The sequence below is a fragment of the Populus trichocarpa genome, chromosome 4 (genome assembly GCF_000002775.5).
Source record: "Populus trichocarpa isolate Nisqually-1 chromosome 4, P.trichocarpa_v4.1, whole genome shotgun sequence".
NCBI classification, from domain to species: Eukaryota; Viridiplantae; Streptophyta; class Magnoliopsida; order Malpighiales; family Salicaceae; genus Populus; species Populus trichocarpa.
This window is the reverse complement of record NC_037288.2, coordinates 22,823,963-22,835,612: the sequence shown is the minus strand read 5'-3', so window position 1 is coordinate 22,835,612 and position 11,650 is coordinate 22,823,963. Positions and strand designations below refer to the sequence as shown.

The following is an 11,650-nucleotide window of genomic DNA, read 5'->3' as shown; positions in this document are numbered from 1 at the left end:
ATAATCTCAACTTTATCTTTTTGATTTTGCATTAACAAACCCTACTTCTTTTTTATAAGAACAAATTTATTATTGTGACTCTAACTTTATCTTGTATACCAACTTGTATATCTTTATTATTAAATAGAATTCTGTCTATATCTCTAGTTCTGTTCTTTTTATGAAATTATAAACATTATAATATAATGGATTATTAAAATTATAATGATTTATTACAATACAAGCACTACTAAAAAAAGGCTATAAGATGAAGAACTACATGATTAAAAGGAATCATGCAAATACCTTATTGTAAAAAAGAATTCATCGTAAGGACTAAATAGTATTTTCATGAAATTATAAGAAAAACGTTGTTGGTTTTTTTTTTTTTTTTAAAAAAAATAGAAATCAAGTTTTGGGCCTTTTCTCTTAATTTTTCAATGGCATGCATATATTTAACATACCACATCCAATGCAATGGAATTGAATGGAAGAATATAATATATTTTATATTTGATTAATGTACAATGGCATAAAAAATAAATATAAAAAAAGATAAAATATATTTGATTAAAAAAATAAAGCAAATATGTAAAATAAATTTATTTTTGAAATAGTTTTGGTATGAATTTATATCCATTTAAAATAAATAGAATTAAAAAATATATCCTTTCTATTTTAATTGTTTTCTCTCTTAACCACGCTACTTTAAAGCTACTTTAAAGTTGAAGAGGGTATTTAGAAGTATAACAAATGTTGTTTTTTAAAATATTTTTTATTTAAAAACACATCAAAATAATTTTTTTTTCATTCATATCAGCACATCAAAACAATCTATAACTATAAAAAAAATTTAAATTTTTAAAAAACATAACTTCAATTGTGTTAACAATTACACCAAAAATCCAAGTTCTCTTTACATTTCCTTCTTGATTAATCACAAAACTATAATATTATTTTTATATATTTTCAAATAAAAAATATTTTAAAAAATAACTACTAGTATACTCTTAAACATTACCTTAATCACAACAATAAAGAGTATCAACATTGAGCTAACGCTATAATTAGAGAATTTCCATTTAGGTTCCTCTTCACCTTCAATTTCATCATGATTTCAATTACTTCAGTTTTCTGCTTTGTTTGAATCAAATAGTAAGAATATTCAACAAAGGTATTTTACATTCAAATTAAGGAAAATCACAATTATTAAAATATTGTAAAAATATAGGCCACTACTAGTCGGAGTATCGCTCTCTTACCAATTTCATATTCTATTGAAAAACATGAAATACAGAATATTAGCTAAAGAGTGAGTTCAAGCTTTTCAATTGATTAAAATTGAAATATATCATGGAGGAAATATGAAATAGGGCATGCCCAGAAAGAAGCAACAAAGAAAACCTACCACCACCTTGCATGATCAGTTGTGCCAGCAACACACCATCATTGATCATCCATGCATCTTTATTTCAAGACACAGCAAGAGTTCACTGGAATTAGCTCATCACTCTCCTACAATCTCATATGCCATCAAAATATGTTTAATGCTCCTTCATAAATTACAAAATGCATGTCTAGCTAGCCATTTCAGCCACAGACAATATACATGACTAGTAACTTGTTTATGGTTCCAGAAGCTGGTGAAGGCCATTGAGCATCACATCTCTCCGCGATCAATCTGCATGAAAAAACAAATAATTTAACTGGATAATACAAAAAATATGCACTTGTATGTGATTTTTGGGGCAAACTGAAAATACATGGATTAATTGTATTGTTCCATCTGGTACTTTTTGAATTCTCAGAATCTGGTTCTTGTACCGTTTTTTCTGTAATGTAGTTCCTACACCTGCAATCCCATCCCACACTACTAAATGCAGGCATGATCTATTTTTCCATTTTTAACATGAAATTCAAATAGTTCAGCACTTTGTTGAGGTTCACAGAAAGCACCATGCTACATGATTGATACATGAAACTCGGCATACTTTTCAGATACAAGTCCCAATTAGATACGGCAATGGACCAGATAATTACATAACCTAGCTCTTCCTACCTCAAAAGGGAAGCAAAAATGGAGAAAATAAGGAGGCCACTTGTAATCAGCTAAAGGTGTTCATGTTGGGGATGACAAGGGTTCTTGACCTTGCCTTAGATTAGATATCTAAAAGCAGCAAAAAGAAGTTAATATTTTTACTGTTCACAATAGAAAATTGGGCAGATTACACCAACCAACTCCTGAGTGACTTGGATTAATCAATCTTCTTCTTGAAATGACACGTCAGGACTCCTACATTATGAAGTTTCACTGTGCCAAAAACTCCAGAGGTTTGCTGTTATTAAAATGACTGAATCCTGGCAATTCATTACGTTTCCTTCCATCTATGAGACACAATCAGTGACCTTTTGTTTATGTTTTTCCCAGGTTGGGGGGGGGGGGGATAAAATAGTTTTGTCACCTCATTTGATGGAACTTCATGACTTGATGACGAGGAGTGTTCTTGTGCCTGCAATGAATCATCATGAGCACTAATGTTACTAGGTAGCTTGTCATTTAACTGAATGTCATGCAAAGCCCGAGATAAAATTTTACTATCAGATTCACAGCATCACCAAAGGTACCTGTTTTGAACCCAAGCCTTTAGATGGTTCACCGGCACCCATCTTCTCAAAGAAATTCTGCATGCTTGAAGCCATCCTAGCTATCTGTGTTTCCATACTTGCATACTTCTTCTCCATGGCCTCCATTTTACCCAACATCTTGCTTACCTCTTCATTAGCTGATTTTTTGGCCTCAGATGCCATCCTGATGAGCTCAATATGGCCAAGTTTTTGGCCCCAAAGATCAGAAGGGTTAGGACCCAACCCATATGTGCGCACATGGCCATTTTTTTCTTCTCCCATAACTTGGAAGAAAGCATCATCCCAGTCATTACTGTCATTTGAAGTCTGTTGTTTCTGAGTTTCTTGTTCACGGAGTTTAGACTGGAATGAAAACCAGTGTTCCAAATCATAAAAGTTATAAAAGAAAGAAAAAATATATTACAAAGAAAATAATGTAAGAGAAAATTAAGAGAACAAGACATCTTCAAAAGTGAAAGAAGATCACAACATAAGAAGCAACACTTAACCCCACTGAATACCAGATAAAGAAACACCCCTAGAAAGCTATTGCATGACATCAGAAAAAAAGCAAGACCAAGTTCTATGCCGCGTAAATTTTCTTGTACTATTGGTATTTGAAATTTTTTGAAAAACTACAATAAAGGTAAAAAAAATGGATTTCCATAGTTGTGTTCATTAAACCTACAATTATTTCTGCTGCTACATTATTCATAGGCTGTCCATCCTTACGAGTACGGGTCTTTATGTATAGCTCTGCCCTGGTTGGCTCCTTTCCACCAGACTTCTTTGTCCTCTATCCTCAAATGACAGCAGTCTGCATGTCAAAATAGACATCACGAGAGCAGTAATAAGATTCCAATGTAGAAGTTACCTCTTCCTCACGTATCCTTGCAAAACTCTTTGAGCCTGCAGTGTGGGTACTCTTCTGGTTTGAGCGGTTGGCCTTATTTTTTGCACTACGCAACTACAAATTTCATATAAAAGAATTAAGTTTCCCATTTTTATGTGAGAGAATATCAATGGTATAACACAGATCTTGCAATCATCGCTTGCACATACTTGTGCCTCTTCAGAGTTCCAATAGGAAATGAGGATTGCCCATTGCTCTGGAAGGACTCTTCTATCACGATCATTCAGGCGCTCCTCATCAGTTTTATGAGGATAATAATGTTCAGACTTCAATTTTGCTTTCCAATTCCTCCATTTTGATGCGAGGGATCTCAGTACCCAAGTTTTGCACACGGGCTCAATGTCAAATTTCGTCTGTAAAGCATAAAAAAGAAGAAACAATCATGAATGAACACCAAGAAATGATTGTTTAAGGAAGTAAAAAGTTCTTTCTTTTCCTTTGTTAGTAAAAAATGAACTTAGGACCTATTTCTACCCCCATCCTTGTCCACGTGCCACTTGAGAACAAAAGTTTTATTTATTAATACCTGGACAAACTGCCACATGTTCTCCTTCTTTTCATCTGGCATTGCAAACCAATCCACAAAAGTAAGGGGTGCCATCTCACCATTCCGTGCAACAGTTCCCAGGAAAGTACTTAGCTTAGATGCTTCAGGACCAACAGGCTGCCCCAATGTGTTGATGGGAACAGCTATCTGTTCACCATCACACATGTCCCACATGTCACGGCACAGAGTAGGGCCTCTAACTCGAGTCCTCTTCTTTGTCTTTTGTGTTGGCTGCTCTGGGCTGTCTGGATGGCTGTGACTCCCTGAGGGCTGCTGAGGCGAGTGACAGCCTGAAACCAATGGTGTTCTGGTGCACGGGTCCTCAGAGCTCCTCTGTGTATTTCTCCTCCCCCTCCCGCTAGTGTTTGCTAGTCCTGCATAGAAGAATACCAAAATAAAGAGGCAATACCAATTACTACATTGTAAATGTCTAAAACACAACAAACAAGATGGCTATAACACACACACACACGCACGCACGCACGCACGCACACTCAAGATTTACATAAAAAAATTACCATGCAGGTATGGAGAAAGGAAAATATAAAGCCTAAGCTATGTTCTTATGAGACTGTTTTCTGGCCATAACAACTGAACAGAGCTTGAGTTTAAAAAGATGTCAAAAGAGGAGGAATGCAATCCTAGTACAAGAGAAATGCACAGAGGAAACACCAAAAGAAGGAAACTAAAGAAAAGAAATAAAAACTTGTCTCCGAGACCTGATGTGAAAAAAAGACACAGAACATATTCTTTTGGTTTTATTGATTGTTTCAGTCACAAACCAGACATCAAAATGTCCAGTACTGGCATCAGAATCCTGAAAAGTATTTCATTTACAAAATTATGAACTTCACAGCAGCATACCAGGACTAGAAATATCTAAACTAGTCAGCGGCTGAGATGGCTGGGGCTGCCCAATGCTTGACTCAGGCTGATGTGGTACATTTGGTTGGTTACAGCTTAATGGGGGCTGTTGGGCATGCAATTCACTTTGATTGACAACCACAGGGCCCACTGGACACCCAGGCACATCTCCATTGTGCTCCATTGCACAATCCACAGGATCCACTAGACACACAGGCACATATCCATTTTGCTCCATGGGACAATCCACTGTAGGCAGTGGCGGATGTCCTACAAATGGTAGATGCAACCCAAATTGTAAAGACAAACACATGATTGAAACACTGTTGATGATAGGGATGGATACATTGGATGGAATTGAAGTAGAAAGGAAGCTTTCTCTGTATATATGAAAATTTTGGTCCATGCCATACCTGCACCATCAATATCTACACCAACATGTTCCTGGGAGGTGCTTTGCTGGGATTGCCATAAATGACATGAACTTGGTTGGGGTTGTTGCTGCTTGGAATGGGTAGGGCCACTCATCATGGAGACCATCGAATGCCTGGTTGCATATTTTTTCTGCCTCGTGGAGCGACCCATTAGAGCAGCTAATTTTGAATGTCCTGAAAGAAAAATGGCAAGATAATAGAGGTTAAATAATATACATGGACAGGAGGAACAAGATCCTTATGTTGCATGTTTGATTCCAAATGATACTGAGATCTTTCACAAATCAATGATTACATTAAAATAATAGAGTCAAACTTGCACTTTAACCCCATGGATCTTAACCTAACTACCAAGCATCCCTTGTCCTGAACTTTGGCTAATGGACAAAATGTCCCTTCATTACTAATTTCATAACAGAGAATATGCATTTCTTCAAAACCATCGTATCCCTAATAAACAGCAAGCCTCCTCGCTCAAATTACTGGAAGCATTTCAATCCAGTCTATCCCCTTCTATTTTGCCAAACACAGCAATGTTTGCTCACACATGATCCCCTAGCCACCAATAACACCTACCCTGAGAGAGTGGCAGAAGGCAGGTGTGCCAAGGCTCCAAGGCAAATGCACCTAGCCTCAAAAGCCCTTCACGCATTCTATAAAATGTTTCTTTTTATATCCCATTCCATCTTGACAAAGATGAATGCCACATCCTATAAATTACATGGCACACTAACCGTCTTCCTTTTTAAATTACCTCAATATAACAGTTTGAAGACTGCCAAAGCTTATCTCAGTAAAGTCATTGAATCCATTTTTTCCCTCTTTGCTATGATCTAAGCCCTTCCTTCTGATAACAAATCCATCATAGCTCTTGAATAATCTTTAAAGTTTTATCTTGAATAGGGTTGCCTCGACAAAGGTCACAACATCTCATATCAAACATCAAGTTCAAAAGAATCAAGGTACATGAGGAAAAAACAGTTAGGGTTGAATATGACAGCTCAAATTTTCACCTCCGCGCCCAACAAGTAATGTCATTTAGCTCTTTTTTCCTCTTAATGGATTATTCTTGAACATTTTCACTTTCATGTTTTCTCACTTCATGTTTTGCAGAAAACAAGGACGAGAAGAAAGATTAGAGACCATATGTGGAAATGGACCAGGGCAAATCAACCACTGATCTCAGCAGATACATCAGAAAAGGTAGCAGATTGAACAGACACACAAAAGTCATAGTAGCGTGGATCATTCAACCAAGACCTAAAGCTTGAGGGAATGAAACAAAAACAACGTTCACAAATATAAGAATATCAGCAAAATCAAATTTTATTCTATCTTCTTTGTCAAACTTCAAGAAAACAAAAAAAAAATATGCTTTATGAATTTTCAAAATCAACTGCCTTGGATTCCTTTATGTTAATTGTGATTCAGGAATTTCAAAGTCACATAATAAAAACATTGAAAATTTGACCAATAATCAATTTATTTCTTATCAACTTAAATGCCATGTGGATATCAATATATTTTCTTATGTATAGAGATATCTAACTATCAATAATCAATTAGAGTCATTAAGGTAGTTTATGACCCAGCTAAGTTTTATTTCTCAAGAAAAGGTGGACAATTTTGCAATGGCTATAAAGCATGAAACTTTCATCCACCTCACATCTACTTCTGTAATAACTGCAACACAAACAATTCCTGCCATAAGGCATGGAATTTTCATCTATCTCACATTTACTTCTGTTTCAGGTGCAATGTACCTGAATTATTACTGTCTGCACCAGCCTGTGAATGGGAAAGTTGCGGTGGTAAGTCGGTGCTTGGCTGAGGCTGATGCGATGGACAAGGCTGCCTAAAGCCTGGGAGGGGCATCTGAGATCGGGACTGGCTGGTGCCAAAATTATCCTGCTGCATATGATTGCCAACAATATGGTTCCCTGTAGACATAATATCACATTTATTATACCTCACAGTTGATTATTGGAAAGCACCAAGTAAGAATTTCCTACAAAATGAATACAGTTGATAATAATGATAATAAAAAAACTAAATACCATGATAATGAAAAAAGTTCATGAATTGATTTTGTGTCTTCCTCATAAAATTGCTATATTATAAGAATGTCTACGAAGAAGTCATGCATGATTGTGTTAACACAACTACAAATTTGAAATCACATAAGCCAAAAAGAGAGGAAACTGTAGCAAGAGAAGTATAGGGTCCCAAAGACCTGCTAAACATATGAAAGTTGTATCTATCCTGTGTATATTTTTGTTTTTACAGGGCTATGTACCTGCACAATTACTTTCTGCAACTGCTTGTGACTGGAAAAGCTGTGGCTGGGTATTGCTCAGCTGAGGCTGATGTGGCTGACAAGGCTGGTGATATTGGGGCACCTGAGAAAGTGCTTGGACGGTGCCAAAACTATCTGGTCTTGTCTGGCTGCTGACTGCGTGGCTCACCATAGAAATAGTGTCACCCTTGCTATGCCTCTTAGAATGATCATTAGAAGGCAAAAGGTGAGGATTTCCTACAACAATTAAATCAATCGATGATAAATAAAAATAAGCATGAGTGCATTATTATGTTAGATGCAAGTGCAAAAAAGGATACGATATCAAATTTCTGAATAGTCCAGCGTTAGACCCAGTTGCAATAAAAATTCAGTGCCTTGAATGGATACAGACACCAGCCATCAGCATGAAACTTGTACATTTCAATTATCTATTTTTGTTTTCGAAGCTCCATGTACCTGGAGGCTGATGCAACTGATAAGGCTGGCTATAGCCTGGTAGGGGCACCTGAGATTGAGGTTGATGTGACTGATAATGCTGGCTATAGCATGGTAAGGGCACCTGATATTGAGGCTGATGTAACTGACAAGGCAGGCTGTAGCCTGATAAGGGCACCTGAGATTGAGGCTGATGTGACTGATAAGGCTGGCTATAGCTTGGCAGGGGCACCTGAGACTGAGTGTGAATGATACCAAAATCATTCTGTTGCATCTGCTTGAGATCGCATACCACATGGTTGACCACAGACATAGCATCGCATTGGCTAAGCCTTATAGCATGGTCATTTGAAAGCACAAAGTGAGAATGTCCTACAAGAACAAAATCAAATGATTGTGACTGAGATTATTAGGAAAAAGAAATAATAATAGCTGAGAATCACTACCTCAATAATGAGAAGAAATCTTCAAGGCTAATGTATTCGGTGATTGCAAAAAATGAAAAGAAAAGAAAAACATATTAATAAGCCAACAAAGATGCACGGGGGGGGGGGGGGGGGGGGGGGGCTGAGTTGCTTTGGGAGATTCATGTAAAAATAAAACACTAAATCCTAATCAGTTGGTTATCCATTATAAGCAGGAAATTCTATAAAAGGTGTACTAGCTACAATGAGCAAAGTGATGAAAATCACTAGAAGAAACATAGAAAAAAGCAGAACCTTGAAACTCATACCACTAGTTTTGGTCAGTATTTCACTTTTCAAGCCAGCTGCCGTCCAGTATTTCATAAACTTCTTCTTCACTCTTTTCATAAGGTACACGATATAGTCACCCTTCTTGTTATACTTGAGACAATTCTCCCAGATATATTGTACATCCTTGTATACATCCTCACCATTTAGGTACTTGACACCATTTTGAAGATTCTTACATATGGTTCCAAAATCCATTGGTGTATCTACGACAGCAAAGTAATCCTGATCACAATCAGACAACCCCAACCCCAATATTAGAGAGAGAGAAGTCTGCATGGTATATAGGCATTTGAGTATGAGAAAATATCCAGCATAGTGTTATTTTTACATAAAATATCCAGTGTAGTGCATGACAGCATGAGCATGAACACTACCTAAAAAGTAACAGGTCATTTTTATGAATCACCATACATCCATTTTGCAACAACAAAATCATGATTAAGGTGAAATACCTTTCGCACTCCATGGGATTTTTATAGAAAGTTGAAGAACGGAGATAATAGACTAGACATAAAGGAAACCACTAACAAATTCTCTGTGCTCAAAAGTAGCAAACTAGAGTTTTTTGACCCAAAGTTGTCAAAGATGAGCGGTTAGTGCAAAAGATACTGCAAAAGCATATTTTTTTTCTTGTGGTCATGGTTCAATAGCGATAATTTCCTCTAGCCTAGGCAGCATTGTTTCATTTAGCAAACAATAACACCATTAGAACATCACGCCAACCATTATTCCTCGCCCTTCCAAGTTCAAGGTCAAAATGAAACAGACAGCTGCATATATAACATCACAAATTACTTCAGTGATTATCCATGCAACTAAGAGAAGGATTAATGCAAAGTGGTAACTGGACACATGTTAGAAATGAGACCATTCCTTTTATTTCTCAGTTAGTGCCTGAAGGTCCCACGCTTGACCCATAGATGTTCTGGACACGTAACCTGTACCCTCACTGCAGTGCTACCACATCCAGCACTCGTACTTCCACATGAACTTGGGGTCACAAGCAGTTTCCTATCCTGCCAGTTTAAATGAGTATACACCCATCCAAACCTATGCATTACACTAAATAGCAATTCATACTTACATGTAATCCCAGAGAAGCAGGATCCACAGGGGAATTGAAAGACTTGGCCTCATCCATTTCCATTATCTTCTTAATCACCTTGAAGACAAATCCAACAACAGAGACCAAAAGAATCAATAAGTTTAGTATTGACACATTACCTAGAGTCTAAACTTAACAAGAAGAAAGTCCTATTATACACAAGTCAATAAATGAAAAACAATCATTAACCATAGAAATTGTCAGACATACTGCAAAGCAAGCTTTCAATTCTTCCTTGTTATATGTAGGATCGTGAGGTGGCATGTCTGTTTGTTTTCCTTTCCTACACGTAGAATGCAACCCCTTTGATGACTTATCCTGCACATCCATAGCTTTGTTTATTACTTTACCTTTCTTAGGAGGTCGGCCACGCTTTTTAACTGATTTTTGCACTCCCCTATCAAGTGCTGGTTCATCACCACTGTCAACATGCAATGATCCATCATGTCCACTTGAAGATGATGCCGATGAGCTAGACTCTGAACCGGAATCAATTTCACCAAACTTACCAACACAAAATTCATTAAACCCAGAATTTTGTCTAGCATTTTGGTCGACTTCATTAAATTCAGTGTTCTGTTTGGCATTTTGGTCAACAAAGTTCAAGAACGCTTGTTCATTACTAGTCACAACAAGGGGCTTCTCTTTTGTGATTTTCTTGTTAGCACGCTTCTTCTTCCTCACCATTTTTCTTTCCCTGCCAGATAACATCCTCTAAGTTAGCATTCTTCGGGAAAAAAAAGCAAGAGATTGCAAAAGATTCTAAAACATTATCCCAAACTTCTTACACTACAAAAATCAAACAAAACCTATGCTAAACTAATTACCACAACAAAAATTGATAACCTTTTTTAGCTTAAAAATTCACTCCACAAAGCTTAAAAACTTATTAATAACAACTTCACCACTTAAAATCTTTAGCTTTCTCTGCTGCTAATTAACACTACCAAAAAATCCACATAAGAAAACAACATTATGATCAGAAATTTAAGTTCAATAACCCACAAAACAGAATAAAAATTACATTTTTACTCTTACACAAGAACAATAAAAAACAGAAACCCTAAAGAAAAGAGTTTAAACATTCAGTAATAAAAGGGTACAAAATTAAAGAAGAAAAAAATCAAAACTATTTCATTTATTCATCAAAATCAAAACTACAAGATCAAATCATTTCTAAATAATAAAAAAAAAAAAACAGAGAGAGAGGGAGAGACATTACCTAGTTTGGTTTTGGTCTGAGATTGAGAGTGTCTAAGGTTTAAAAAATATGGGGGGGTTTATTTTGGGTTTAGAAACGGAAAAAACATTGCCTGTGTGTCTGTTTGTCGCTAAAAGTACAGAGAGAGAGAGAGATTAGCGAACAGCTTTAGTGGCAGCGGTTTTTGCTTTCACAGCCTGCAGTGATAAAGAAGTGTCACTTTTTGTGGAAAGCCAACGTTAGAAACTTAGAAACGTCAGAACAGACACACTATGTTCTTTACTATTCACTCCCTCAAACTTATAACTGCCCTCCTTTTCTTTTTCCTTTTTCTTTACTTTTTCAGAATTTCTAAATTTATTTTTTGTCATCTAAGGCTATGTTTATTTCCTGAAAAGTAGTTTTCGGGAAATTATTTTTCAAACTTTCTTGTATTTATTTGTCATTAGAAAAGTTGGTCAACATAAAATACTTTCCAGTCAAAGAAAAATTT

General features: G+C 36.3%; 1 protein-coding gene across 9 annotated transcripts; it reads right to left on the bottom strand.

Annotated features, from left to right (window-relative positions):
• Nucleotides 1-1,237: 1,237 nt before the first annotated feature.
• On the bottom strand, nucleotides 1,238-11,417 carry LOC18098315 (uncharacterized). Of its 9 annotated transcripts, none has more exons than XM_024599859.2 (16): nucleotides 11,179-11,417; nucleotides 10,167-10,653; nucleotides 9,936-10,013; nucleotides 8,830-9,073; nucleotides 8,118-8,468; nucleotides 7,659-7,895; nucleotides 7,126-7,302; nucleotides 5,342-5,536; nucleotides 4,929-5,198; nucleotides 4,044-4,438; nucleotides 3,667-3,870; nucleotides 3,479-3,571; nucleotides 3,293-3,400; nucleotides 2,605-2,967; nucleotides 2,442-2,489; nucleotides 1,238-1,660 (listed from the first exon to the last, which is right to left on the bottom strand). In XM_024599859.2, the coding sequence occupies exons 2-16, from the start codon at nucleotides 10,641-10,643 to the stop codon at nucleotides 1,640-1,642; spliced, it is 3,261 nt and encodes a 1,086-aa protein (XP_024455627.1). In that variant the 5' UTR covers nucleotides 10,644-10,653; nucleotides 11,179-11,417; the 3' UTR covers nucleotides 1,238-1,639. The 9 variants fall into 9 exon arrangements, 8 of the variants coding, with proteins under 8 accessions (XP_024455627.1, XP_024455628.1, XP_024455629.1 ...); XM_024599860.2 differs by lacking the exon at nucleotides 11,179-11,417 and adding an exon at nucleotides 10,803-10,902; XM_024599861.2 differs by lacking the exon at nucleotides 3,293-3,400.
• Nucleotides 11,418-11,650: the final 233 nt, after the last annotated feature.